This window comes from Neolamprologus brichardi, chromosome 3 (assembly GCF_056152115.1).
Source record: "Neolamprologus brichardi isolate AB-2024 chromosome 3, ASM5615211v1, whole genome shotgun sequence".
NCBI classification, from domain to species: domain Eukaryota; kingdom Metazoa; phylum Chordata; class Actinopteri; order Cichliformes; family Cichlidae; genus Neolamprologus; species Neolamprologus brichardi.
This window is the reverse complement of record NC_142106.1, coordinates 2,460,001-2,486,626: the sequence shown is the minus strand read 5'-3', so window position 1 is coordinate 2,486,626 and position 26,626 is coordinate 2,460,001. Positions and strand designations below refer to the sequence as shown.

The 26,626-nt window shown below is 42.7% G+C and overlaps 2 protein-coding genes across 7 annotated transcripts in view; one reads left to right on the top strand and one right to left on the bottom strand.

Annotated features, from left to right (window-relative positions):
• Positions 1-26,626, bottom strand: part of LOC102785947 (protein NLRC3-like) — a 172,069-nt gene that overhangs the window by 13,609 nt on the left and 131,834 nt on the right. The gene's annotated exons all lie outside the window — the stretch shown is intronic.
• Positions 1-26,626, top strand: part of LOC102788691 (uncharacterized) — a 29,250-nt gene that overhangs the window by 2,042 nt on the left and 582 nt on the right. The window contains exons 2-18 of the mRNA XM_087838673.1: positions 1,641-2,059; positions 2,194-3,817; positions 10,416-10,667; positions 10,918-11,352; positions 11,964-12,368; positions 14,369-14,818; positions 15,774-16,232; positions 18,755-19,159; positions 19,579-20,034; positions 21,730-22,167; positions 22,590-23,036; positions 23,112-23,375; positions 23,484-23,738; positions 23,822-24,070; positions 24,194-24,451; positions 26,127-26,429; positions 26,525-26,626. The exon at positions 26,525-26,626 is cut by the window's right edge and continues 168 nt beyond it. Coding sequence (XP_087694799.1) covers positions 1,669-2,059; positions 2,194-3,817; positions 10,416-10,667; positions 10,918-11,352; positions 11,964-12,368; positions 14,369-14,818; positions 15,774-16,232; positions 18,755-19,159; positions 19,579-20,034; positions 21,730-22,167; positions 22,590-23,036; positions 23,112-23,375; positions 23,484-23,738; positions 23,822-24,070; positions 24,194-24,451; positions 26,127-26,429; positions 26,525-26,626 — 7,193 coding nt within the window. The 5' untranslated portion in view covers positions 1,641-1,668. The remainder of the gene's footprint in view (positions 1-1,640; positions 2,060-2,193; positions 3,818-10,415; positions 10,668-10,917; positions 11,353-11,963; positions 12,369-14,368; positions 14,819-15,773; positions 16,233-18,754; positions 19,160-19,578; positions 20,035-21,729; positions 22,168-22,589; positions 23,037-23,111; positions 23,376-23,483; positions 23,739-23,821; positions 24,071-24,193; positions 24,452-26,126; positions 26,430-26,524) is intronic.

Sequence of the window (26,626 nt, the reverse complement as noted above, 5' to 3'; positions counted from 1 at the left end):
CAACTAATCTTAAGATAATATTGCCTGTCTTTTTCTTTTAAATTATATTTAAATTATATTTAAAAAACAAAAATTAACTCTGAACTTCTCCTAAATCTCCTCGTCCCCTCTCCTGGAGGCTGGTTCCAGAACCCATATAGTGCATTGAGGTGACGATTAAAGGAAACAAGCCCAAAACTCAGGTGTCGGTTAGTAAACTGAAACATAAAAAAAGTTTAGTCAACAAATCCTCCTCTGCGGAGCAGGCGTAAACAATCACCAAACACAGCTCATTAGCTGCACCCACCAAAAACAGCTCTCTGGCACCAGAGCTCATCTTTCTCTGGCCTTAAATACCTTTAATTGCTGATAGGAGTCAGCTGTACAAAAGAAAAAGGTGGCACCTAAGACAGGACCTTCAGGAGGACACACCCACACAGGCAATTTCAGGAGGAGGCCCTGCTAGGGCCGTAACAAAGGCCAATACACAGGTCGAATCCAAATTCATGGGCTGCATCCTCCTGAGGACCCGGCCTTTGCGGTCTACGTGGGCCGGGTCCTCAGAAGGTCGGGTAGGCCGGAAGTAAACGGCTGGGGAAATTGGACGGTCTAGCCTTCTGATTGGTGTCACCGCTGTCTCGGTGGAGTTTAATAAACTCGGCCGTCTGCTCCTTGCTGTCTAAAATATAACAGGACACTGGCGTAAATTCTTGACCGTCTCACGATTCTGTTTAATCAGTTTTCTGTTTGACGTTTAGTCAGCTGTGTGAAAACCAAGGAGGAACCCACCCGGGGGATTAATAAAGTTTTATTTTATCTAATCTAATAACTTTAATCTCAGTCAAACTGATTTACTCACGAACAAATAAAACACTGAAAAAAGCCCAACAATAACATTTTTAGGTTGTCTAAGTGACTTATGTATCATTATATATTACGTTTAACCTGAGCAGTGAAACTCCGCGGTGATCTGAAAATGATGTGCCGGGAGTTGTGCCGTTCTTGGCGGCTTCAGTGACCCTCGAGCTCCCGGTCAGCTATCGAGCTGGTGGGTAGCAGATGCTCCGAAAACGTCAAAGCACTTTTGCAAATATGCGATATCTTGATAAACGAGCAGATATTTGATGTTTGCACAGCTACTGTCTCGCCTAAAAATATGTTAAAAGTTTATTTTGTGACCCAGAAAGATTAGTAAGAGTAATTTTAAAACTTAGTAGCGGCCGCCATTATTGGAAACTGGAGTTTGGCTGGGCCGCGCTATGAATTCTGGGATATGGTAGGCCACGAAGGACACACCCAACCCATCCTTCAAATTCGGGGAAAAGGAGGACGCATTTGTCGGCTGCATTCGGAGGTGTCTACAAATTTGGACAGCCTTCGGCGCGTCGCTGTGACATAATCGGTCTACAAATGCGGCCTCAGGAGGATGCAGCCCATGAATTTGGACACGACAACAGTCTCAAACTAAATGTTGCCTGTTTTCCAGCCAGAAATCTAATCCTGTGTTGCAGTCTAATCAGTGTCATCTGTTTGCACAGTAGTGATAATTAAAAAGAGAGGTGAGCTTTATCCTGCTTTAACCGAACACTCCATGCCACAAAGCATAAATCACTGTTTGAAATCCATGTTGTTCACCCTGATATTTTTTTTTCTCTGAACAGGACCTCTGAAATCCAGCAAGTAAAGATCATGGCTTGTGCATCTCAGTCAGCCTTGGATTACGTCAGGAGTGCCAGAGACCACCTGGTGAGAACATTAAAGGGGTTTACTGAGATTGTGGAGAACTTGTCCACGAGAGGATTTTTCTCAGAGGAAGAAGTGAATAAAATAAAGTCAGAGAGTGATGGATTTGACAAAACCAGAAGAATTGTGGACTATGTTATAGAAATGGGGGAAGAAGCTTGCTATGAGTTTCTCAGGATTATTGACACAACAAGGAGAACCTCTGGAGAGAGATCACTGTCTTTTGCAGAAAATCCAGAGTCATCGTCCTCTCTGTCCAACATGTTTGACCTCAACTACTGGATCAGCTGCTTTTCCTTCAGGGAGGACATTAACATGGATGTAACATCTTTACAAGGTATTTTTTAAACTGAAATGATTTTAACGTATTGATGATTTTTAATCCATCCATATTGTGATGCTGTCCAGTGACACATCAGTGACATTAAATTCTTCTGCTCTTTTTCCCCTCCCACACCTCCTTTCTTTCAGGCCCCAGCCCGTGCCACAGATACCAACAAAAGCTAAAGTCAGAAGCTCAAAAGATTTCAGAAAGATCATGGACTCAAAGTAAAGCAGTCTTGTTAAACAAGCAGAGCTCCCTGTCCTACATCTCGCTTGTGTTAGACACACAAGGACAGGCTTCACCATCCAAAATAAAAAAGTCAAAGATCAAGAAAAGCAGGAAGCTTCGACCTAAAAAACTAAAAACGTACATACCTGAGGACAAACATGGAACCTCTCCGAGTGAACTCCTGAAAACATATGAAATAAAAATCATTTTGGTAGGAAAACCTGGAACTGGGAAAACAGCTGTGGTCCATCAGATGTTGAAACTGTGGTCAGAGAAAGATAACAGAGATCTGGATTACATGTTCTACTTTGATATGAGAGAAGCACCCAACATCACAGAGGTCCATAAACTGGAGGATCTTCTCTTCAGTGTGTTCTGTGAACCAGATGAAGGCAAAGATGAGGTCTTAGAGGACATAAAGAATAATGCTGACAGTGTTACCATCATTTTTGATGGATTTACAGATGTTGGCTCTACATCTGTGGTGTTTAAGCTCATACAGAAGACCCTTCTACCCGAAGCAAAGATCATAGTCACCTGCAGACCAGAGGTGGAGTCAGCAGACTTCCTGTTGGATTGGGACTGTCTCAGAGTGGAAGTGAAAGGCTTCAGTGAGCAGGGCATCAGAGAATACTTATCCAAGAATCTGAGTGAGGATCACTTCAACAAGGTTTTGTGTAACTTGGAGTTATTCTCTCTTTGCCACGTCCCCATGTACGCCCTGATGGTGGTCGCGTGCTTTAGCTTTGAGGGCTCTGATTCCTCTCCACATCCCTGCACAGTTACTGAAATATACCTCCATATCCTCAATTTCTGCAATCAGAGAAATGTTTCCAAGACACCTGAAAATGAAAGCACTAAATGGGATGCAATACTGTCTTTATCTCAGGCAGCTTTTTGTGCAACAGAGGGGAAAAATGTGAGCCTAACATCACTGCCCAAACTGGACAGCTGTGCTAATTTGGCCATTTTGAGCAGGAATGTAATTCAAATCAGCCCAACTGTAAAGAAACCCTTGTGTGCCTTTCTCCACTACACGGTTCAGGAGTTTTTTGCAGCTCTGTGGGTCTTAAAGGATCCAGAGAAGACCAGGTGTGTTCTACAGCAGTGTCTGGTTCAGGGCAGCAAACACATGAAACATTTGGTCCCTTTCCTGTGTGGACTGTTGAATGAGAAGAACACTGATTTGTTAGAAAGTCTCCTTCCTTCTCAGCAGCTCAGAGACACGTCTAACTGGTTCTTCAAACACTTGGTGACCACCTTTGTAGGTTGTAGTGACAGTGAAGACTGTGAAATGGACTTAATGTTCTTATGTCAATGCCTCTATGAGTCTCAGTCACCTGATGCCTGCCTCTGTCTCCTGGATAAACTGGACTACTTTATTGATGTGAGTGGAGAGACTCTTGATCCTCAGCAGTGTTGTGTTCTGGCCTATGTAATCAGCCAGGGTAAGGAGAGGAAAATAGAGCTGAACCTGGAGGATACAACAGTATCAAAACAGGGAATGAGGCCTTTGCTGGGATGTCTCAGCAAACTTCAAAGGTAAGTGAGAACATTTAGAACTGAAGTTAAAGGGTTTTGTTTTGTGTTCTGTTTTAAATGTAAAGCATTCAGTGATTTAGAGCAGTATGTATTTTTCTTAAAGTGAAAAATGAAAACATAGTAGTGAGAATGGTTTCAGCTTTGTTTCATCATGTTTCCAGTGAGTTGTAGACATCAGAAAGTTTGTACGTAGTCTTTAGGTATTTGGTAACATTATTCTTTAGTCTTGATACATGCATAATAATCCAGGTGAGGGGATCCCAGAAAGCTAACTAACTTTTACCTTGATGTTTGTCATTTGAATGAGAGATTTTATTACTTATTTAAGACTTTTTCAGTCTCAACTGAAGCACATTTAGCTTGTAAACTAGCACCACTGCATCACACTGACCCATGGTCTCATAATTATTGTGAAGTTAATTTCATGATCAGAGGCCATGAGCAATGCTAAAGACAACCCAAAGTAAGGTTAGAGTAACAGACTTATCTCCCAGATTAATGCTGTGTTCATTTGTAGCTGTTACTCCTGAGTTATCAGGCAGACACGTATAGCTTTCATTCTCCATTGAGAAACATACTGCCTTTGTTACCTTGTGTTCAGTTAAAATCCACTAAGTCAAAATGTCTTACCCTCTAGTTCACATATAAACATAAATATAAGAATTTCCTCTACAAAAATGTGTTTAGATAAATTTCCACGTTGTTAGTCTGCTAGTTCAATACAGTTTTCTCATTAAAGTACAATGAATTATAAATATTAGCTCATCTCCTGAACACAACAAACAAGCTGACAGTGAGTCAAAACCTTTAAGATTTAAGAGAAGTATCTTTGTTTTTTAGTTTCTAACCAAACAGCAAGACCCAAAGACGTCAGCAATGATCAGTCCATTAACCTCCTAACACCCGAACTCTTTCATGCATTTTAAATTTCTCTTTGCTCTTGTGACTTTATAGTAGAACACTACGGTCACAATTGAGTAATGATGTACAAAACTCTTTATTTGGTGTCTGAACACAGCAGCATTTTTCCCGAGTACAAAAACAAAATGAGAAACAACAATTGTGCCCCTTTGAGCCACGTGGTTTATTTGAAAGAGCAAAACTTAGTATTGTTGCAATAGGGCTGCCACAAACAATTATTTTGATAGTCGACTAGTCACAAATTATTTTTGCCATTAGTTGACTAATCAGATCATGCAGCCATTGGACGTAAAACGTACAGCTTATTGCACCAGCATGCATCTGCTCTTATATAACTATCATTAGCTTACAGCTAGGGCTGTGTGATATGACCAAAATCTCATATCCCGATATAAGAATTCTATCGTCCCGATAACGATATAAATCACAAAAATTTAACATTTTCTGTAAATTCTATGAATCTCGGGAAGCTCGACTTGCGGGAAGTGTTTCCTAATGTGCGTCATGTAGCTGGAGTCGAGTGTTTTAACTGATGCATGAAACGATACATTTTTAGACATAAGTTGTAAAGGCCACCATTTTCTTTGTGAGTATTTATTACACGGCGTGCTGCGGGGAAAAGCCTGTTCTAAGGTTTGAGTCTAAGGTTTATTTTTTAGCACCTGCTCTTTTTTACTTCTCATCCATAAATAATCTGCTCTTTCACATGATTCAGTTTATTTTGAAAAGTCTCAACAGGATCTTTATGTGGAACATAAACAAGCGGACACCCGATGGTGTTACCGTCGTTATTGCCACAACGCATAAAAACAGGTGCTTGTCCGTCCGTAGTGTGGTTATATAAAATATAAGAGAAAGAGAGAACTTTAAGAAATTAATATAACCACTACAGTGACCATCAAAACCATGAAAAAATATTGCCGTAAACAGTTTATTTTGTGACACCACGAAACAAACGATAGCGTAAAATGAAACGATAGAAGTTTTTATATCGTTATCCGATATATATATCGAACAGCCCTACTTACAGCTTTATGTGTTTAAGGTATGTGTTAACTAAAAATAAAGACAAGATGATGTTTAAATTTTTAATGAAATTTGCAGATTGTTTCGGTGAAGTTTAATAAACACCTTGCTATCTAAAATATAACGGGACACCGGAGTAAATTCTCGAGCATCTCACACTTCTGATAATCAGTTGTCTGCTTGACGTTTATTCAGCTGTGTAAAAACTATAACTTTGATCTCAGCCAAACCGATATACTCAAGAACAAATAAAATACTAAAAAAAAGCCAAACAATAACATTTTTAAGTTATCTAAGTGATGTTTAACCTGAGTAGTGAAAGATGGCGGTGGGTTTGAAAACTATTTCCCCCACTTTTATGTTTCGGTGTTGCACTGACACGTCACGTGACATAGACACTTTGGGGGTTGTTAAGTTGTTTACATATTAATTAGCTTGGCAGGTCCCGCTGGCGCACCAACCTCCGGCTCATGTCGAGCCGCGCGCTGTCCACCCTTACAGTGATCACACGGTTGCTGTAACTGTAGCCTACATTCAACGGCTGCAGCCCTCCTGCTGCCAGCTGTACACATCAACACCAAAAACAACAACAGCACAAGCAGCGCACAGGTTTTAAGCTGGCGAGGCATCATTGTAGATGCAGTGAAGATGAGTCCATCTCACCTGCAGCGACATCGCAGACCACGAGCCGCCACAATAATAAAACATTTTTTATTTAATCAAAATTAATTATTTCTCCTAATTATGTCCTGGGTTTTAACTAATTAATGACACCAAAGGAAACATCACAAAAAACACTTAAGGTCATGAAAATTAATTGCGCTTTAGCAATTCAAAGAGGCATCCACCTTATTTATTGAAAAGTATCGTATTGGTATCGGGGATACTGTCACGAATTTACTTGATATCGGATTGATACCAAAATATGCAGTATCGCACACCACTATTGGAAACTGAGCTGGGCTGCGCTATGAATTCTGGGACACAGTTTCTTCTTCTCCTCCCGCAGGCCCACCACCCGCAGGAGGCGCCATAGGGGTCGGGTGCATTGTGTGCCGGGTGGTGGCCAGGAGCGGAGGCCCTGTCGGACTGACCCCCGGCTGCCAAGACTGGCAATAGGACATGGAATGTCACCTCTCTGGTGGGGAAGGAGCCTGAGTTAGTGCGTGAGGTTGAGAGGTACCGGCTAGATATAGTCGGGCTCACCTCTACGCATGGCTTGGGCTCTGGAACCAGTCTCCTGGAGAGGGGCTGGATTCTGTCTCAGTCTGGAGTGTCCCCTGGTGAGAGGCGGCAGGCTGGGGTGGGTATTCTAATATCCCCTCGGCTTGCTGCCGGTACGTTGGGGTTTTTCCCGGTGGATGAGAGGGTTTGTTCCCTGCGCCTTAGGGTCGGGGAATGGGTCCTGACTGTCATCTGCGCTTATGAGTCCCGGGGGGGAGGGGTGCTGGAAGGTGCTCCACCTAGAGACTCTGTTGTCCTGCTGGGAGACTTCAATGCTCACGTGGGTGACGACAGCAAGACCTGGAGGGGCGTGATTGGGAGGAACGGCCTCCCTGATCTGAACCCGAGCGGTGCTTTGTTATTGGACTTCTGTGCAAATCACAGTTTCGCCATAACGAACACCTTGTTCGAACATAAGAGTGTCCATAAGTGCACGTGGCACCAGGATGCTCTAGGCTGTAGGTCAATGATCGATTTTGTAATCGTATCACCAGACCTGCGACCATATGTTCTGGACACTCGGGTAAAGAGAGGGGCTGAGCTGTCAACTGATCACCACCTGGTGGTGAGTTGGATCAGGTAGCGGGGGAGGACGCTGGACAGACCCGGGGCACCTAAACGCGTAGTGAGGGTGTGCTGGGAACGTCTAGCAGAGGTCCCAGTCTACGAGATCTTCAACGCACACCTCCGGCAGAGCTTCAACAGCATTCCGAGGGAGACTGGGGACATTGAGTCTGAATGGACCATGTTCTGCGTCTCCATTGCCGAAGCTGCTGCATTGAGCTGCGGCCGCAAGATGGTTGGTGCCTGCCGTGGTGGTAATCCCCGAACCAAATGGTGGACACCAGAGGTGAAGGGAGCCACCAGGCTGAAGAAGGAGTCCTATCAGGCTTGGTTAGCCTGTGGGACTCCGGAGGCAGCCGACAGGTATCGACAGGCCAAGCGGAATGCGGCTCGGGCAGTGGCTGAAGCAAAAACTCGGGTGTGGGAGGAGTTCGGAGAGGCCATGGAAAAAGACTTTTGGACTGCCTCGAAGAAATTCTGGCAAACCGTCAGGCGTCTCAGGAGGGGAAAGCGGTGCTCTACCTGCACTGTGTATAGTGCTGGCGGAGCGCTGCTGACGTCGACTGAGAAAATTGTCAGGCGGTGGAAGGAATACTTCGAGGACCTCCTTAATCCCACTGACACGTCTTCCGAGGAGGAAGCAGAGTCTGGGGACGAGGGGAATGACCCACCAATTTCCGGGGGCGAGGTCACTGAGGCAGTTAAACAACTCCTTGGTGGCAGAGCCCCTGGTGTTGATGAGGTCTGCCCCGAGTTCCTGAAGGCTCTGGACATTGTAGGGCTGTCCTGGTTGACACGCCTCTGCAATGTCGCGTGGAGATCAGAGGCAGTACCCGTGGACTTGCAGACCGGGGTTGGTGGTCCCCATCTTTAAGAAGGGGGGCCGGAGGGTGTGTTCCAACTACAGGGGGATCACACTCCTCAGCTTCCCTGGGAAAGTCTATGCCAGGGTGCTGAAAAAGGAGAGTTCGTCTGCTAGTCGAACCTCGGATACAGGAGGAACAATGCGGTTTTTGTCCTGGTCGCGGAACACTGGACCAGCTCTTTATCCTCTCAAGGATTCTTGAGGGTGCATGGGAGATTGCCCAACCAGTCTACATGTGTTTTGTGGACTTGGAGAAGGCATTCGACCGTGTCCCTCGGGGTGTCCTGTGGGAGGTGTTGCGGGAGTATGGGGTGTGTGGCCCATTGCTACGGGCCATTCGATCCCTATACAACCATTGCAAGAGCTTGGTTCGCATTGCCGGCAATAAGTCGGACTCGTTCCCGGTGGGTGATGGGCTCCGCCAGGGCTGCCCTTTGTCACCGGTTCTGTTCATAATTTTTATGGACAGGATTTCTAGGCGCAGCCAAGTGGCGGAGGGCTTTCGCTTTGGTGGCCTCAGAATCTAATCTCTGATTTTTGCGGATGATGTGGTTCTGTTGGCTTCATTGGGTGAGGGCCTCCAGCTCGCACTGGAACGGTTCGCAGCCGAGTGTGAAGCAGCGGGAATGAGAATAAGCATCTCCAAATCTGAGGCAATGGTTCTCAGCCGGAAAAGGGTGGAGTGCCCACTCCGGGTCGGGGAGGAGTTCCTGCCCCAAGTGGAGGAGTTCAAGTATCTCAGGGTCTTGTTCGCGAGTGATGGGAGAAGGGAGCCGGAGATCGACAGACAGATTGGGGCTGCAGTTGCAGTAATGCGGATGCTGCACCGGTCCGTCGTGGTGAAGGGGGAGCTGAGTGTAAAAGCGAAGCTCTCAAGTTACCGGTCGATCTAAGTCCCTACCCTCACCTATTGCCACGAGCTGTGGGTAGTGACTGAAAGAACGAGATCGCAGATACAAGCGGCAGAAATGAGCTTCCTCCGAATGGTGGCTGGCCTCTCCCTTAGAGAGAGGGTGAGAAGTTCAGCCATCCAGGAGGGGCTCAGAGTAGAGCCGCTGCTGCTCCACATCGAAAGGAGCCAGCTGAGGTGGTTCGGGCATCTGACAAGGATGCCCTCCTGGGTGAGGTGTTCCGGGCCTGTCCCACCGGGAGGAGGCCCCGGGGCAGACCCAGGACACGCTGGAGAGATTATATCTCTCGGCTGGCCTGGGAACGCCTTGGTGTTCCCCTGGATAAGCTGGAGGAGGTGGCTGGGGAGAGGGAGGTCTGAGCCTCTCTGCTTAGGCTGCTGCCCCCGCGACCCGGCCTCGGAAAAAGCGGATGAAGATGGATGGATGGAGTTTCTTCTTCTTCGGGGTTTAACGGCAGCTGGCATCCTTTTACATGCAGTGCTGCCATCTTCTGTTTCAGTCCGTTATTACACTCTTAAATCCTACTAATTGTTCCTGCGTCTTTTGCGATCTTACAAACTTTCAAACGACGTGTCGACTATTAAATCAGTCGTCGACGTAATGTGACTAGTCGACTAATCGTGGCAGCCCTACTAGGCAACCAAAATGTGATGTCCCCATATGTGGACGCCACATCCTAGGAGGTTAAACTTGTCCTTATAACCAGAGATAAAAACTGCTACAAGAGGTAAATTAGTCAGAAATGTAGACTTTTATGATTTAGACAGAATGATTCTTGCATCCTGTTCAAACTGCGGTGACTTTGCTGACTATATCTGTTCATATTTTGAATGTACATTTTACACTTGTTTAAGATTTACTTTCTAAACCTTGAAGGCTGCAAACTCACATCAGCTCACCAGTCTCTGGTTTATATCGTATGCAGAGTCAATCCTCTTAAGCCTCTTGCAGCTTTTCACAAATTAGGAGTTTTGCATGAAAACAGCGAACATGGTTCTTCAGTTTCAGCATGAATCTACACTACTTTGTTCTCAGCAGCTGATTACATGTGAACTAATGAAGTTCTCTACCAACCTTCCAACTGTAGGAGTGACCCCTTGTCATGCCAGCTGTGGACCATTTCTCTTCTGACTGATGGGGACGTGGATTACGTGAGTTTACTTGACTTCACTGAGAATCAGCTGCACCTCCCAGTCAACAGTAAAACACAACTGTATGACCAAGCTGTGAGAGTCCTGCAGAAGAGGAAGGTGAAAGTCTGCCTTCACTGTGATCACAGAGTCTGTCAAAGTGCGAGCTCCTTCCTCTTACACCATTTACCCCACATCCACTCACTCAGGTATGCTCTTTGGTTTTACTTATTAAACACTCAATGTGTTCATGTGCTCTTCAGTTGTGGTTTAAAATCCAGTTGAGTTACTTTATAGAAATAATTGAACCAACTCTAATACTGACCTTATGTCTTTAATGTATTTTAAATGCTGGAGATATTTATCTGAGACATACCTAGGACGGTATCAGTGCTGCTTTTTTCTGTTTGTTGTGCTCAGATCAAATCATCACATTGTGTTTCCTTTTCTTTCTTCCAGTTTCTGTCAGTCATCAGGAAATCTCTCAGATCAAACTGAGTTGTTGATGAATCTCTTCATTGGAGCAGCAGAGAGAGACCAGAGGACAGGAGAGAAGATCCTCAACATGTTATCATCAGTTTGCTCTTATCAGACATTCCCTCTTCATTCTAATTCCAATGACAAATATCAGAGTGACTTCCTGTTGGATCTGTACTCCCATGTGAAGGACTGTGAGACTAAAACAGGTCTGAGTGTCCTTCCATCATTACAGTCAGTTTTCCAGTCAGCTCCTGCAGTCTGGTCCATAAAGCTCTCAGAGAGAAAGACCTCCATCCTCCTGGAGGTGCTGAAACTCCACCCAGAGAAGAAACAAGTGGAGCTGACAGGCTGCTCACATGAAGAGAGTGAAGTGAGGAGTTTGCTGCAGTGTCTGCCTTATATCTCACAGCTCAGGTACACGACATGTACTTCACACAATAAAGTCTATCAATAAATGAGTGCTGAAAATAATTCATAAAAATATTTTAGCTCTATTTGACAATTTAGTTGCTGGTTTATTGAACTCAATTTATAGAAATGAGTCCACAAATTTGTAACGTTTACCTTCAACAGTTTTTTAGCATGTGACAGTTTGTCTGTGAGAATAAAACTGCACTTAGTGAGTGAAACAGTTTGAGTTATTCAGGATGTTCAGCTTCAGCCTGTGAGGCCTGAAGAGGCTCAAATATAACATGTTTAATGACAGCAGTTTGATACTTTTTCAATGATGGACGAACACTTTATAAAGTTGTACATGTATTACAGATATTCCTGAGTTAATTCAGGCAGCTGCTGGTTGTTAGTGAAGTATGTTGTGTGAGCTGGTCTAAAGTGAGGCCCATCCATGACTTCCAAAGAAATAAACAGACTCTGATTTTTATCAAAGTTTTATTTTACTGAAGACAGAAAATCAACAAAGATCCAGATTAAACTCACAAACATTGCAAAGTGTGTCAGCAGTGTGTGGTTGTTTTAATGCAGCTCCCATCAAACCATCACTGATTGTTTCCTTCTTATTGTTCCAGAGTTGATGCTGAGACATCAGATGAAGACCGAACGAGGATCTTTGTGAGTCTGTTCTGTGCAGCAGCAGAGAGAGAGCAGCAGACAGGAGAGAAGATCCTGGAGCTGTTAGCATCAGTGTGCAGATACAAAAACAGTCCTCTTAAACAGAAATGGTGTGACTTCCTCCTGGACCTGTACTCTTATGAGACTAAAACAGGTCTGAGTGTCCTTCCATCATTACAGTCAGTTTTCCAGTCAGCTCCTGCAGTCTGGTCCATAAACCTCTCAGAGAGAAAGACCTCCATCCTCCTGGAGCTGCTGAAACTCCAACCAGAGAAGAAACAAGTGGAGCTGAGAGGCTGCTCACATGAAGAGAGTGAAGTGAGGAGTTTGCTGCAGTGTCTGCCTTATATCTCACAGCTCAGGTACATGAATTCTTCTTTACATGATTAATTCTTCAGAAGACGAGATGCTCCCTGAAGTCAGCAGTGGAAACATTTTTCAGCATATGCATTTTAATATAATTGTATAATTGTACAGACGGCTGAAGAGTGAAGCAGCTTGATCATAAGCAGGCTTTCTTTGTGTTAGCTGGCTTGATGAAAGCTAAACCTGCAGTCAGAGATGACAGCTGTGACAATGTGGGGAAACCTTTGTGTTCACTCAGCTTCAGTCTCTGTCCACACTCACATAAAAGGAGGCCTTTGATTTGTTCTCTCTTCTTCCACACAAAATGGACCAATCGAATGACGCCTTCATCGGTCACAAACATGAGCACATGAATGGATGATAAACATCTATGAAGAAGTGAATGAATAGATGTGTTTGAGCGCTCTGTGCTGCGGTTTATTTGTAAGCTGACAGCTGCACATTAGAGCTGTAAGAAATATTTGTAAAAATTATTATTGAAAAAATATTTTAATAGTAAGGCAATATGAGCAGTGTTACATGCATAGCCCTAAAGACGGGAGCCTCATGGGCAGTGTGGTCCGTGCAATTATGCACTTTTATTTTTTTTTTCTTACAACGCATTGTGTTTTGCATCCTGATTTGCTGCAGACCATTATCAGTCAACCTTGAGCCGTGTCTCCTGTCCAGAACAGAACGAGTTCAGCTTGTCAAATTTACATTAATCCTCGATTGCTAGCAGTGCTGTAGGTTTGTAAGTTTTCTCCCCCACAAACACAACAATGTCGACGAAACGTTTTGCACCGTCAAAGGTTCCTGTGGTAGCTCCCAAAGGGCTGAGGAAGACGCGAATTATGGCACCAAAAGTTTGACTTCTGGACATGCTAAAGGAAGGTAGAAGGTACTGCATTTTTTAGATTATAAGACGCATTAAACAAAGCCAAACAAACAGAGAAGTCAAACTTGACTCATTCTTCTTGCTTCGTCTACTTCTGCACCATTGATTCATTAATGTTGAATTCTCTGCAGCTGCTCTGTTCCCATGTTCTGAAAACAGGGTTTGATCTTTGGTTTCATTCTATAATACTGGACTGATTTTTCTAACAAGGTTTGAACTTTGTGTTTAAACAAGAGAGAAAAGAGTGAAAATGTTTTACAGCCGTCAAACATCTATAATACCTTTAAAAAATGAAGCTGACTACTGTACAGATTACACCTATCGCAGGATATTTTTATACTGTAACGCCTGCGATAAACAATGGACCACTGTACACAGAAAATAATGACACCTCTACCTTTAAATGGGAGGACAGTAACTGTGTGTGCAAGTGTGTAAAAACTGAAGATAGCAAGATTAACAGCAACTGTATTTTGTCTCTATCCACCATTGTAGAAATTAATCTCATGTAAACAATAACGTTTCACACAGCGTGACGTGAAAAAGGCGCACACCTTTGACATTGCGTAAGGAACTCTGTATTCCTCGTCCATGTGAACGCAAAATTTTGTTTTAAGGATCTCAGTTTTAGATTATTCAAAATGCCGTTTACGTGTAAACAAAAGGCCCATACACATAGAAAAAGCTGTATAGGTGTGGACAGAGATTAAAAGACGTAGAAGATTATTTTATTGCTACAAGTAAATTATTGCAGTTTTACTCTTATTTGTTTAATTGTTTACTAAAGGTTTAGGTTTGAAATAAATTTCAAATCGAGTTTGTATTGGTATGGTGCGTAACCTTCAGTAATAGTAATAAATCACACAGCAATAATAGTTGTAAAATCTTCATAATATATTAAGTAATTCATAGTATTCAGAATACGTTACAAAATACCGTTTGGGGCATGTAATCTGTAATCTGTAATCTGTAGTGGAATACATTTTAAAAGTAACCTTCCCAACACTGGCTGTTTCATTATATACAGGACACACATGGACAAGTGCATCAGCAGTGTGTGGTTGTTTTTATTCAGCTCACATCAAATCATCACTAAATGTTTCCTTCTGATTGTTACAGTGTTGTTCCTCTGTGGTCAGATCGTCATGAAGCAGTCAGGTTCTTTGTGAGTCTGTTCTGTGCAGCAGCAGAGAGAGAGCAGCAGACAGGAGAGAAGATCCTGGAGCTGTTAGCATCAGTGTGCACATATCAGACATTCCCTGTTCATGAGAGCGACATGGATGAGTATTATCAGAGTGACTTCCTGTTGGATCTGTACTCCCATGTGAAGGACTGTGAGACTAAAACAGGTCTGAGTGTCCTTCCATCACTACAGTCAGTTTTCCAGTCAGCTCCTGCAGTCTGGATCATAAAGCTCTCAGAGAGAAAGACCTCCATCCTCCTGGAGCTGCTGAAACTCCAACCAGAGAAGAAACAAGTGGAGCTGTTGATATGGCGAGGAGGAGAAGAAGAAGAAGAGAGTGAAGTGAGGAGTTTGCTGCAGTGTCTGCCTTATATCTCACAGCTCAGGTAAATAACATGCTCTTCACACGAGTCAAATATCTGCAAGAAAAGATGTGCTGTGAACATAAGTGATGGAAATATTTGAAGCTCCATGAATTGTAAAGTGATGATTTTGTCTCGTGCTGCTTGTTTGTCATCAGCATCATATGTTTGACTTTATCTACATGGATCATGTTATAAATGTATTCAGACTCTGTCATGTTTCAGAGGGAAACGTTCTCAGTACATCACTGTGTTTCACTGACTTGTTCAGCTCTTTGTTGCTATGAAGTTTCATATTTTCTATAAATATCAGATGACTTTTAATGCTCATCAGGACAATAGGATCTAGAATAAAGACGTTCTCATCAGAAAGGTTAGATTTATATTTGATAGGATCATGTGACTGAGCTCCTGCAGCAGAGAGTGTTGGAGGGCACACATGGCAGAAACATCCTTTACACCTGAATCCATCATCGCCATGGAAACTACATGAAAGCAAACTCAACGAGTCCTTCAGTGAAGTAACTCAGTAAATGATTGAGTTACATGAAGCTGGACTTTATCTCTGACTTTGTTTTACTGAGCATGATGATGATGATGGTGGTAGCAGCTCTATAGTGAGCAGATGAAGATTTCAGACAGCAGAGGTGTGATGTGAGCAGCAGGTGAAGCTGCTGTTGTAGATGTTGTTGTTCCCCTCTGTGTGTTTCTGTATTGTTGATATTTAGTGTTTTACTTTCTAAAGTCAGACAGAGAATAAAATAACAGTTACAGTTCAGAACGCAGTGATTTCACACACAGGATGAGTGTTTGTGTTGTGAGTCAGTAACTGTCTAAAACATTGTTCAGCTGCTCTGATGGAAGATGGCTTTAAGATGAACTTTCATTATATACAACATGGAGTCCATCAGCAGTGTGTGGCTGTTTTTATGCAGCTCACATCAAATCATCACTAAATGTTTCCTTCTTATTGTTACAGTTCTGCATATGATGGGTGTTCAGATCCTGAAGAAGAAGTGATGATCTTTGTGAGTCTGTTCTGTGCAGCAGCAGAGAGAGAGCAGCAGACAGGAGAGAAGATCCTGGAGCTGTTAGCATCAGTGTGCACATATCAGACATTCCCTCTTCATGAGAGATACATGGAGGATGATGATGATGATCTGAAGCAATATCAGATTAACTTCCTGTTGGATCTGTGCTCCCATGTGAAGGACTGTGAGACTAAAACAGGTCTGAGTGTCCTTCCATCATTACAGTCAGTTTTCCAGTCAGCTCCTGCAGTCTGGATCATAGACCTCTCAGAGAGAAAGACCTCCATCCTCCTGGAGCTGCTGAAACTCCAACCAGAGAAGAAACAAGTGGTGCTGACAGACTGCTCACATGAAGAGAGTGAAGTGAGGAGTTTGCTGCAGTGTCTGCCTTATATCTCACAGCTCAGGTACACGACATGTTCTTCACACAATAAAGTCTATCAATAAGATAAGATTAGATAAAACTTTATTAATCCCTCGGGTGGGTTCCTCTGGGAAATTTGGTTTCCAAAAGCACAGCACCGACAGAAGTTACAGAGTTACAGAATATTATATGTATATATATACACATATATATACACACACATATATATAAATACAGAGACATATATAAATAAAATATACGAAGGGGATAAATAGAATAAATAGGAATAAAAATAAAAACACAAGTGAATTGCACATTTCAAGTATTGAGGTCTATTGCACCATTGACTATTAACAAAAGTATTACACAGTGAAGTGAAGAGGCACTACAGCTTAGTTGTTCCCCCCTCCTTTGTCCTCCTGTCTCCCCTCCCTCTCCCCTCCAGAGAGGAGTTAAACAGTTTGATGGCGTGTGGGACAAAGGAGTTTTTAAGTCTGTTGGTTCTTGTCTTTGGGAGAAGCAACCTGTCACTGAACAGACTCTTCTGGTTGTTTATGGCCGTGCGCAGAGGATGCCCAGCATTGTCCATAATGTCCAGCAGTTTCTTTAGTGTCCTTTTCTCTGCCACTGACACCAGAGTGTCCAGCTTCATGCCGACCACAGAGCCAGCCTTCCTGATCAGTTTCTCCAGCCTGGATGAGTCCTTCTTTGCTGTGCTGCTCCCCCAGCACACCACAGCATAGAAATAAATCAATAAATGAGTGCTGAAAATAATTCATGAAAATATTTTAGCTCTATTTGACAATTTAGTTGCTGCTTGATTGAACTCAGTTTATAGAAATGAGTCCACAAATTTGTAACTTTTACCTTCAACAGTTTGTAAACATGTGACAGTTTGTCTGTGAGAATAAAACTGCACTTAGTGACATTTACAGCATCACTAAGACCTCCTGGGGAAAAAAGCTTCATTAAAAATATTAATAATAATTATACTGTTAAGGTATTTATCTGTTTCTGATTGGATTTAAAACAAAACAGCATCAAGCAGCTTTCACTGCAGAGTGAAACAGTTTGAGTCATCCAGGATGTTCAGCTTCAGCCTGCATTTGGGGCCTCTCTCCTCCACATCCACACAACGACCATTCATACGTTATTTCTGTCTTCTTCCACACAAAGTAGATCCACTGATTTTCACCTCCATTAATAAGAAATATTGTTACATTAACAGGTGACACAGAGCTATAAATATTATGTAACTATAACAACACAGGCAACACTGTTGCTGCATCAAAGGAGACTAAGTGATGCTGGTAGCAATCATTAACATGTGAATGAATGAATGTGTGTGTGAGCGCTCTGTGCTGCAGTTTATTTGTAAGCTGACAGCTGCACATTAAAGCTGTGACACTTTGACCTCGATCCACTTAAACATGAAAGGTTACTCGCTGCATTCAGCTCTGACACACAATCTGATGAAGGAGTTTGTCACCACTTCAAAGTGAAGTTCATGTTATTGGTGGATCTTCTCTGTGATAAATGGACTGAACACAGACTGATGGATGTTGTAATGTGTGAAACAGATGTGCAGCAGATTAGGGTCCACATCTGTTTTACACTACATCAGCCACTACATACATGGAAACTTGTGTGACCATGTGGTTCTCAGACTGTGCTGCTCAGAGCAGACTGGACATAAAAGAATCAGAGAAAACGTGTCACTTACAGCTGATTTTAATCTGACACTCTGAACATAACCTGATCTACACCAGGCTGTGCTCAGCATCTGTTACCATGGTGATATAGCCAGGTAAAGAGAGCTAGTCTGGTGAAACGAAACACTGACAGGAGGCTCAACATGGCCACTAACATGTGAATCTTTGTGTTTAAGACTTTTCTGAACCAGAAAATATTAATTTAGTCTAATTTTACAAACTTTCAGTGTAAACAAATCAAAATGAATGAATTAACTGTAAAATGTTAGTAAATATGTGATTTCCACGTGTGTGATGTGAGCAGCAGGTGAAGCTGCTGTTGTAGATGTTGTTGTTCCCCTCTGTGTGTTTCTGTGTTGTTGATATTTAGTGTTTTACTGCTAACACTTTATAACAGCTGCACACTCTTCAGCATTAGTGCTAATACTTAGTTCATCATAAAGCATTACTCCTCCTCAGTAGGTCATTCATAAACACGGATACACATGATGAAGTTTTGCGGAAGAGGCTCAAATATAACATGTTTAATGACATCAGTTTGATACTTTCTCAATGATGGACGAACACTTTATAAAGTTGTACATGTGTTACTGATATTCCTGAGTTAATTCAGGCAGCTGCTGGTTGTTAGTGAAGTATGTTGTGTGAGCTGGTCTAAAGTGAGGCCCATCCATGACTTCCAAAGAAATAAACAGACTCTGATTTTTATCTAAGTTTCATTTTACTGAAGACAGAAAATCAACAAAGATTCAGATTAAACTCACAAACATTGCAAAGTGTGTCAGCAGTGTGTGGTTGTTTTAATGCAGCTCACATCAAACCATCACTGAATGTTTCCTTCTTATTGTTCCAGAGTTGATGCTGAGACATCAGATGAAGACAGAACGAGGTTCTTTGTGAGTCTGTTCTGTGCAGCAGCAGAGAGAGAGCAGCAGACAGGAGAGAAGATCCTGGAGCTGTTAGCATCAGTGTGCACATACAAAAACAGTCCTCTTAAACAGAAATGGTGTGACTTCCTCCTGGACCTGTACTCTTATGAGACTAAAACAGGTCTGAGTGTCCTTCCATCATTACAGTCAGTTTTCCAGTCAGCTCCTGCAGTCTGGTCCATAAAGCTCTCAGAGAGAAAGACCTCCATCCTCCTGGAGGTGCTGAAACTCCAACCAGAGAAGAAACAAGTGGTGCTGACAGGCTGCTCACATGAAGAGAGTGAAGTGAGGAGTTTGCTGCAGTGTCTGCCTTACATCTCACAGCTCAGGTAAGTCAGATTGTATTCAGAAGCTTAGTGAAGAGTTTTGATGGAGAACATGCGTTCACCACATGCAGTATACACATAGTATATAGTTACTGTACAAAGAAAGCAGAAAACAACTTTTTCTATTAATTTAATCTTAAATTAAAATAAGATTTTTACAGTCTCTTCTTGAGTTAAAGAAGCTTCTAAAAGTGGAATTTTGACAAATTTCTAAAATATTTGTGTTTTCTTGTTTTTATGAGGATTAATAAATTAGTTCTGTGCTGTAACTGAGATGATATGTTTCCCTCGTTTATGATATATTTAACATGGAGCATCATGTACAGGAAACATGGACCAGATGGAGTCCATCAGCAGTGTGTGGCTGTTTTTATGCAGCTCACATCAAATCATCACTAAATGTTTCCTTCTTATTGTTCCAGTTTTGATGTTTGGAATCGTCATGAAGCAGTCAGGTTCTTTGTGAGTCTGTTCTGTGCAGCAGCAGAGAGAGAGCAGCAGACAGGAGAGAAGATCCTGGAGATGTTAGCATCAGTGTGCACATATCAGACATTCCCTGTTCATGAGAGATACATGGAGGATGATTATGATCTGAAGCAATATCAGAGTGACTTCCTGTTGGATCTGTACTCCCATGTGAAAGACTGTGAGACTAAAACAGGTCTGAGTGTCCTTCCATCATTACAGTCAGTATTTTCAGCTCCTGCAGTCTGGATCATAGACCTCTCAGAGAGAAAGACCTCCATCCTCCTGGAGGTGCTGAAACTCCAACCAGAGAAGAAACAAGTGGAGCTGTTGATGTGGCGAGGAGGAGAAGAAGAAGAAGAGAGTGAAGTGAGGAGTTTGCTGCAGTGTCTGCCTTATATCTCACAGCTCAGGTAAATAACATGCTCTTCACATGAGTCAAATATCTGTAAGAGAAGATTTTCTGTGAAAATGAGTGATGGAAATATTTGAAGCTCCATGAATTGTAAAGTGATGATTTTGTCTTGTGCTGCTTGTTTGTCATCAGCATCATATGTTTGACTTTATCTACATGGATCATGTTATAAATGTATTCAGACTCTGTCATATTTCAGAGGGAAACGTTCTCAGTACATCACTGTGTTTCACTGACTTGTTCAGCTCTTTGTTGCTATGAAGTTTCATATTTTCTATAAATATCAGATGACTTTTAATGCTCATCAGGACAACAGGATCTAGAATAAAGACGTTCTCATCAGAAAGGTTAGATTTATATTTGATAGGATCATGTGACTGAGCTCCTCCAGCAGAGAGTGTTGGAGGGCACACATGCCAGAAACATTTACACCTGAATCCATCATCACCATGGAAACTACATGAAAGCAAACTCAACGAGTCCTTCAGTGAAGTAACTCAGTAAATGATTGAGTTACATGAAGCTGGACTTTATCTCTGACTTTGTTTTACTGAGCATGATGATGATGATGGTGGTAGCAGCTCTATAGTGAGCAGATGAAGATTTCAGACAGCAGAGGTGTGATGTGAGCAGCAGGTGAAGCTGCTGTTGTAGATGTTGTTGTTCCCCTCTGTGTGTTTCTGTATTGTTGATATTTAGTGTTTTACTTTCTAAAGTCAGACAGAGAATAAAATAACAGTTACAGTTCAGAACGCAGTGATTTCACACACAGGATGAGTGTTTGTGTTGTGAGTCAGTAACTGTCTAAAACATTGTTCAGCTGCTCTGATGGAAGATGGCTTTAAGATGAACTTTCATTATATACAACATGGAGTCCATCAGCAGTGTGTGGCTGTTTTTATGCAGCTCATCAAATCATCACAAGTGATACAGAACATACAAATATTGATCACACAGTGCAAACATAACTCACTGAAGGTTTGCAGAATATTAAATGAGCAGGGCCAGAGTCTGAGTTTGTTTGAGGCTTTAAGAGAGAAAGAGACTCACTTAGCAGCTGGAGCCACTCAGAGCTTTAACTTCAATGTACTGAAACTTCTTCTTTCAAATCAAATGTGAATGATCACAAAACACTAGTGAATATTTCACACAGCGTCACAGACGAGTGTAAACGTCTGAAAAAGGGGGCGTGGCCTCCTGGCACAGTGAGAACTCAGAGCAGCTGCTCAGGCTAAGGAGGTGATCAGGTTCAGAGGTGGCTCGCCATCTCCTTCATCATAGAGAATCCAACGCAAACAGCATTTCCTGTCATATAAACATTGTAGAAAACAGACACGTTACTGCACTAAACCAAGAAATACCAGGATTCAGTGACCGTAGCAAAATCTAAACTCTCCAAATACTCCGACGTACATGAATAATACTACACTGTATTACAGCTGTTTTCACACAGTGTTCTACCTTTTTACAGCAGTGACATCATTATTTGATCCTCTGCTCAATTTATGAGTTTGCTGACTTCCAAAGAAATAAACACTCTGATTTTTATCAAAGTTTCATTTTACTGAAGACAGAAAATCAACAAAGATTCAGATTAAACACACAAACATTACAAAGTGTGTCAGCAGTGTGTGGTTGTTTTAATGCAGCTCACATCAAATCATCACTGAATGTTTCCTTCTTATTGTTCCAGAGTTGATGATGAGACATCAGATGAAGACCGAACGAGGATCTTTGTGAGTCTGTTCTGTGCAGCAGCAGAGAGAGAGCAGCAGACAGGAGAGAAGATCCTGGAGCTGTTAGCATCAGTGTGCACATATCAGACATTCCCTGTTCATAACAGATACATATATGGTTATTATTATTATCGGAGTGACTTCCTGTTGGATCTGTACTCCCATATAAAGGACTGTGAGACTAAAACAGGTCTGAGTGTCCTTCCATCATTACAGTCAGTATTTTCAGCTCCTGCAGTCTGGATCATAAAGCTCTCAGAGAGAAAGACCTCCATCCTCCTGGAGCTGCTGAAACTCCAACCAGAGAAGAAACAAGTGGTGCTGACAGGCTGCTCACATGAAGAGAGTGAAGTGAGGAGTTTGCTGCAGTGTCTGCCTTATATCTCACAGCTCAGGTAAGTCAGATTGTATTCAGAAGCTTAGTGAAGAGTTTTGATGGAGAACATGCGTTCACCACATGCAGTATACACATAGTATATAGTTACTTTACAAAGAAAGCAGAAAACAACTTTTTCTATTAATTTAATCTTAAATTAAAATAAGGTTTTTACAGTCTCTTCTTGATTTAAAGAAGCTTCTAAAAGTGGAAATTTGACAAATTTCTAAAATATTTGTGTTTTCTTGTTTTTAAGAGGATTAATAAATTAGTTCTGTGCTGTAACTGAGATGATATGTTTCCCTCGTTTATGTTATATTTAACATGGAGAATCATTATGTACAGGAAACATGGACCAGATGGAGTCCATCAGCAGTGTGTGGCTGTTTTTATGCAGCTCACATCAAATCATCACTAAATGTTTCCTTCTTATTGTTCCAGTTTTGATGTTTGGAATCGTCATGAAGCAGTCAGGTTCTTTGTGAGTCTGTTCTGTGCAGCAGCAGAGAGAGAGCAGCAGACAGGAGAGAAGATCCTGGAGCTGTTAGCATCAGTGTGCACATATCAGACATTCCCTCTTCATGAGAGACACATGGATGATGAATATGATCTGAAGCAATATCAGTGTGACTTCCTGTTGGATCTGTGCTCCCATATAAAGGACTGTGAGACTAAAACAGGTCTGAGTGTCCTTCCATCATTACAGTCAGTTTTCCAGTCAGCTCCTGCAGTCTGGATCATAGACCTCTCAGAGAGAAAGACCTCCATCCTCCTGGAGCTGCTGAAACTCCAACCAGAGAAGAAACAAGTGGAGCTGACAGACTGCTCACATGAAGAGAGTGAAGTGAGGAGTTTGCTGCAGTGTCTGCCTTATATCTCACAGCTCAGGTAAATAAGTCATGATGGTTCCATTTGCAGAACGTTTCCAGCATGTTCTCTGATCCCATCTTCACTGTGTTCCAGCTGTAATCCAGAGTTCTTCCAGAGTGTGTGCACATCCATGTCTGTAAGATCCAGAGAGGAGGCCCAGCAGCTGGAGTCTCTGCTGCAGCTGCTGGGCTTCCAGCTGCTGCTAACAGGAGCGTTACACAGGAAAAGCTGCTGGTCTGTGGGGAGAGCTCTCCAACTGTGTGGCTCTAAAGTGGATCTCATCCTCACACCCAGCAAGATGTCTGCCAGAGGAGGCGCCCTGCTCTTCAGACACACAACACAACTACACAGTCTGAGGCAGGAAGTGAAACCATCACTCTCTCTTGCTCTTCTAACACCATTTATATTTGAATCTTTAGCTCTTGGTGTTCATCATTTCTGCTCTTTTGTCTCTTCGTTCTTCAGGCTTTCCATCGACATGTCCTTGCTGCTGTCTCAGTGGGTAAGAAGAGGCAGAGCGGCCTGTCGGCTGGCTGTTGAAGAGCTTTCTCTTATGTCTAAGAAAGCCCGACCATCACACAGAGTATTGTTGAGGGCTGTCAGTAGTTTGGCTTCCCTGCTGAGGTACTGGACAGTCGGACGGTTAGACCTGACTGAGAGCTGCATCCCTGCTCAGGGTCTCATTGCACTGCTACTCCATGATGGTCCTCTGACAGTCAAGTAAATGTCTTTCTGAACATCACAGGACAAATAAAATGTAGATTTTTACTTCAAAGCTTATTTTATATTCGTGATCTCTGCAGACTGAGTGAAGAGAGCTTCCAGCAGGTTCTGTCTCTCCTCCATGAAACCCAGGACAAGGACTTGACGTTGTCCTTCTTGAGTAAGGTTGGTGGAGACCTGACCTCCTGCTGCCTGAGCTGGGAGCTTCTTCACTATCTGCTGCAGCAGCCGTCGGCTCAGACCATCACTGTGAACCTGAGGAAGAACCTGTTCTTACAGGAGGAAACCACACGTCTGCTTCCCTTTCTGGACGGGATTGTGTTTAAAAGGTGCTGAATGTAGTTTGATCATTTTCTGCTGTTTAATCAGGAGGATTTGAAATGCTGTCTCATCTTTAATCAGCACTTCATGGATCCTTTATACAAAGTTGGAAATAAACTCTTTGTTTTCAGGCCCAGTCCCAGCTTTGTGATGAGCTTCATCAGAGAGCTCTACAGAGCTCACGACAGTCACGCTGTACCCAGTTTGCTGAGGTCACTCGGTCATGTGATCAACCTGAGCTGCAGACAGCTGGACTCAGTGGACTGTGCTGCTCTGATCTTCGTCCTCAAACACGGAGACGGAGTCAGACTGAACCTGCTGTGGACCTCCATACCAGCAGGGGGAGTAGAGTCCATCCTCCTCATGCTGGACAGCGTTTCTCATCTCAGGTCAGATATTAGAGCTCGTTTCTCTGCGCTGCACTGTGCGATTGCTGAACAACACACTTTATTGTAACATAATTACATTGCTTCAAAAACAAGCTAACATTTTACTGTTAGTGTGAAAAGATTATATGAACAGTTGAACAAGAAACTATAAGGAAATTTTCAAACAGCAGGCAGAGTGAACATAATTTAAAGGTGGACCAGTAATAATAACAACAACAGCAATAATAATAATAACACATTTTATTAGTGGGCGCCTGTCTAACAACCCAGGGTCACCGTAACAAACACGGAACAGTAAACAGGATTAAACAGTAACTGGAGTCGTCGTTCGTGTTGATGTTTACAGACAGTAAGCTGGTTTGAACAGATGGCTTTGAGTTCAGTTTTCCTGATATCCGGAGGAAAAGAATTCCAGAGCCGCTGATAGTGGTGCTCATAGTGGCGACATGTATGAACAACAATGTGGTGAAGTTAAAGCCTCCGATCTTATATCTCATAGTTGGAAAGAGACGATAATTACACTCTGATGACACAAACAACATGTTATCACTATAGTATGTGTTCTTTAATGATGACCAGATGTTTATTTCACTATTTATCATCGAGGATTTCATCACAGATGCCCCGTCCCCGACTGTTGTTTACTCTCAGAGATTCACACAAGCTGTTCTTTAGCATTAGCCCGCTGTCATGGCAACAGTGAGAGCAGTTTGTTGTATTTTAATCCAACACAAACTTTACTAAGCAACAAAAGAAATTCAGACTAATCAAAAGTTGTTGTTTTTTTTATTTACACCCAAGGGCCAACTTATCACTGAACACACTGCAGCTTAGCATTAGCCGTCCTGTTTTTAGATGTCATACACAATATTCATGAATTATTTACAAAGTTTACAAATGTCAGCTTTGCAATTTCTCATTAATTATACAGATAATTGTTTAAAAATATATTATTGGAAATAATTTTGGTAAAGTTTACAAATGATCTTCAGTGTTGCCCTAACTACAGCCTCTGACTTGTTCTGATTTGTGTGTCTCATTTGTGGTTTTACCAAATGGTATCAGTTGGTATCATTAGCATTAGTGTCATTTTAATCTTAGTGAATTAAAATTGGTCTAATTAACAATTTAGATTGTATTAATTATAGTTATTATCAAGTGTTGTCATTACCTCCCCTTGGCTACTTTTATCAGTTGGTCAAACAATAAGCTGAAGGCTGGAATTCATAAACTCGTCTGCAGACACATTTGAACTGGACCCATTAAAATAATCTGCGACATGCTGTGTTTCTGTGGCTTCCTGGGCACAAAGGAGACATTTACTCTTCATCACTGCTGACAAATGATGCCTTTAATCTGATAAATGCAGTAAATTATGAACAACACAGTTACCAGATAAACCGAGTCCTTATTCATTTAAAGCTGTTATCTGTTAACATCCACCTGCACAATCAGCCCAAGCAGGGAAACTGGGCTCAGTGTGACTTTGTCTTAATAACATGAGAGAGCTGTGCATAAATCCAACATCTAATTACAATAATGTATCTGATGCTAGTTCATAGATGCTGTTCTTAAAATCCTTTAGTTTTAAAGATCAACACATCTTATTGAAGCTAGCAGTTTGTTTGCAGCATCTATAATTTTAGTTTTTCTGTCTCCATGCGTTTCTTTCCAGTGTTGACAGGAACCAGCTGCTGAGGTTCATCCGCTGCTGTGCTGCCTGTGACGTCCAGCAGGAGGCAGCGTCAGGCCTGCTGAGGACTCTGCAGCACAGCTTGGATCTGTCCTGCTCCTCCTGTGTGGAGCTACCAGAGGAGGATCAGACTGAGCCTCTGAGTCTGACTGCTGATGACTGCAGGGCCGTGGCCATCATCCTGACACACAGCAGCCGGGACACACAGCTCGACATGCGAGACTGTGAGGTGGAGGACAGCGTGTTGGACCTGCTGTTTCCTGTCCTCCACAGGGTTCGCCTCAGGTGGGAAAGACCACCGAAGAGTCTGAACCAGAGAGAACCTTGTTCACGCTGGTGTTGATGCATCCTGACAGTTTCTCTCTGTTTGTCCTGTTTAGAGTCAGTAAAGCTGTCCTCCTCCAGCTGCTGTCTCTGGTTCCTGTGAACAATGAGAGGGACACAGTGAGGCGGGCGGTGTCCCTGTGTACAGCCCTGGGTGG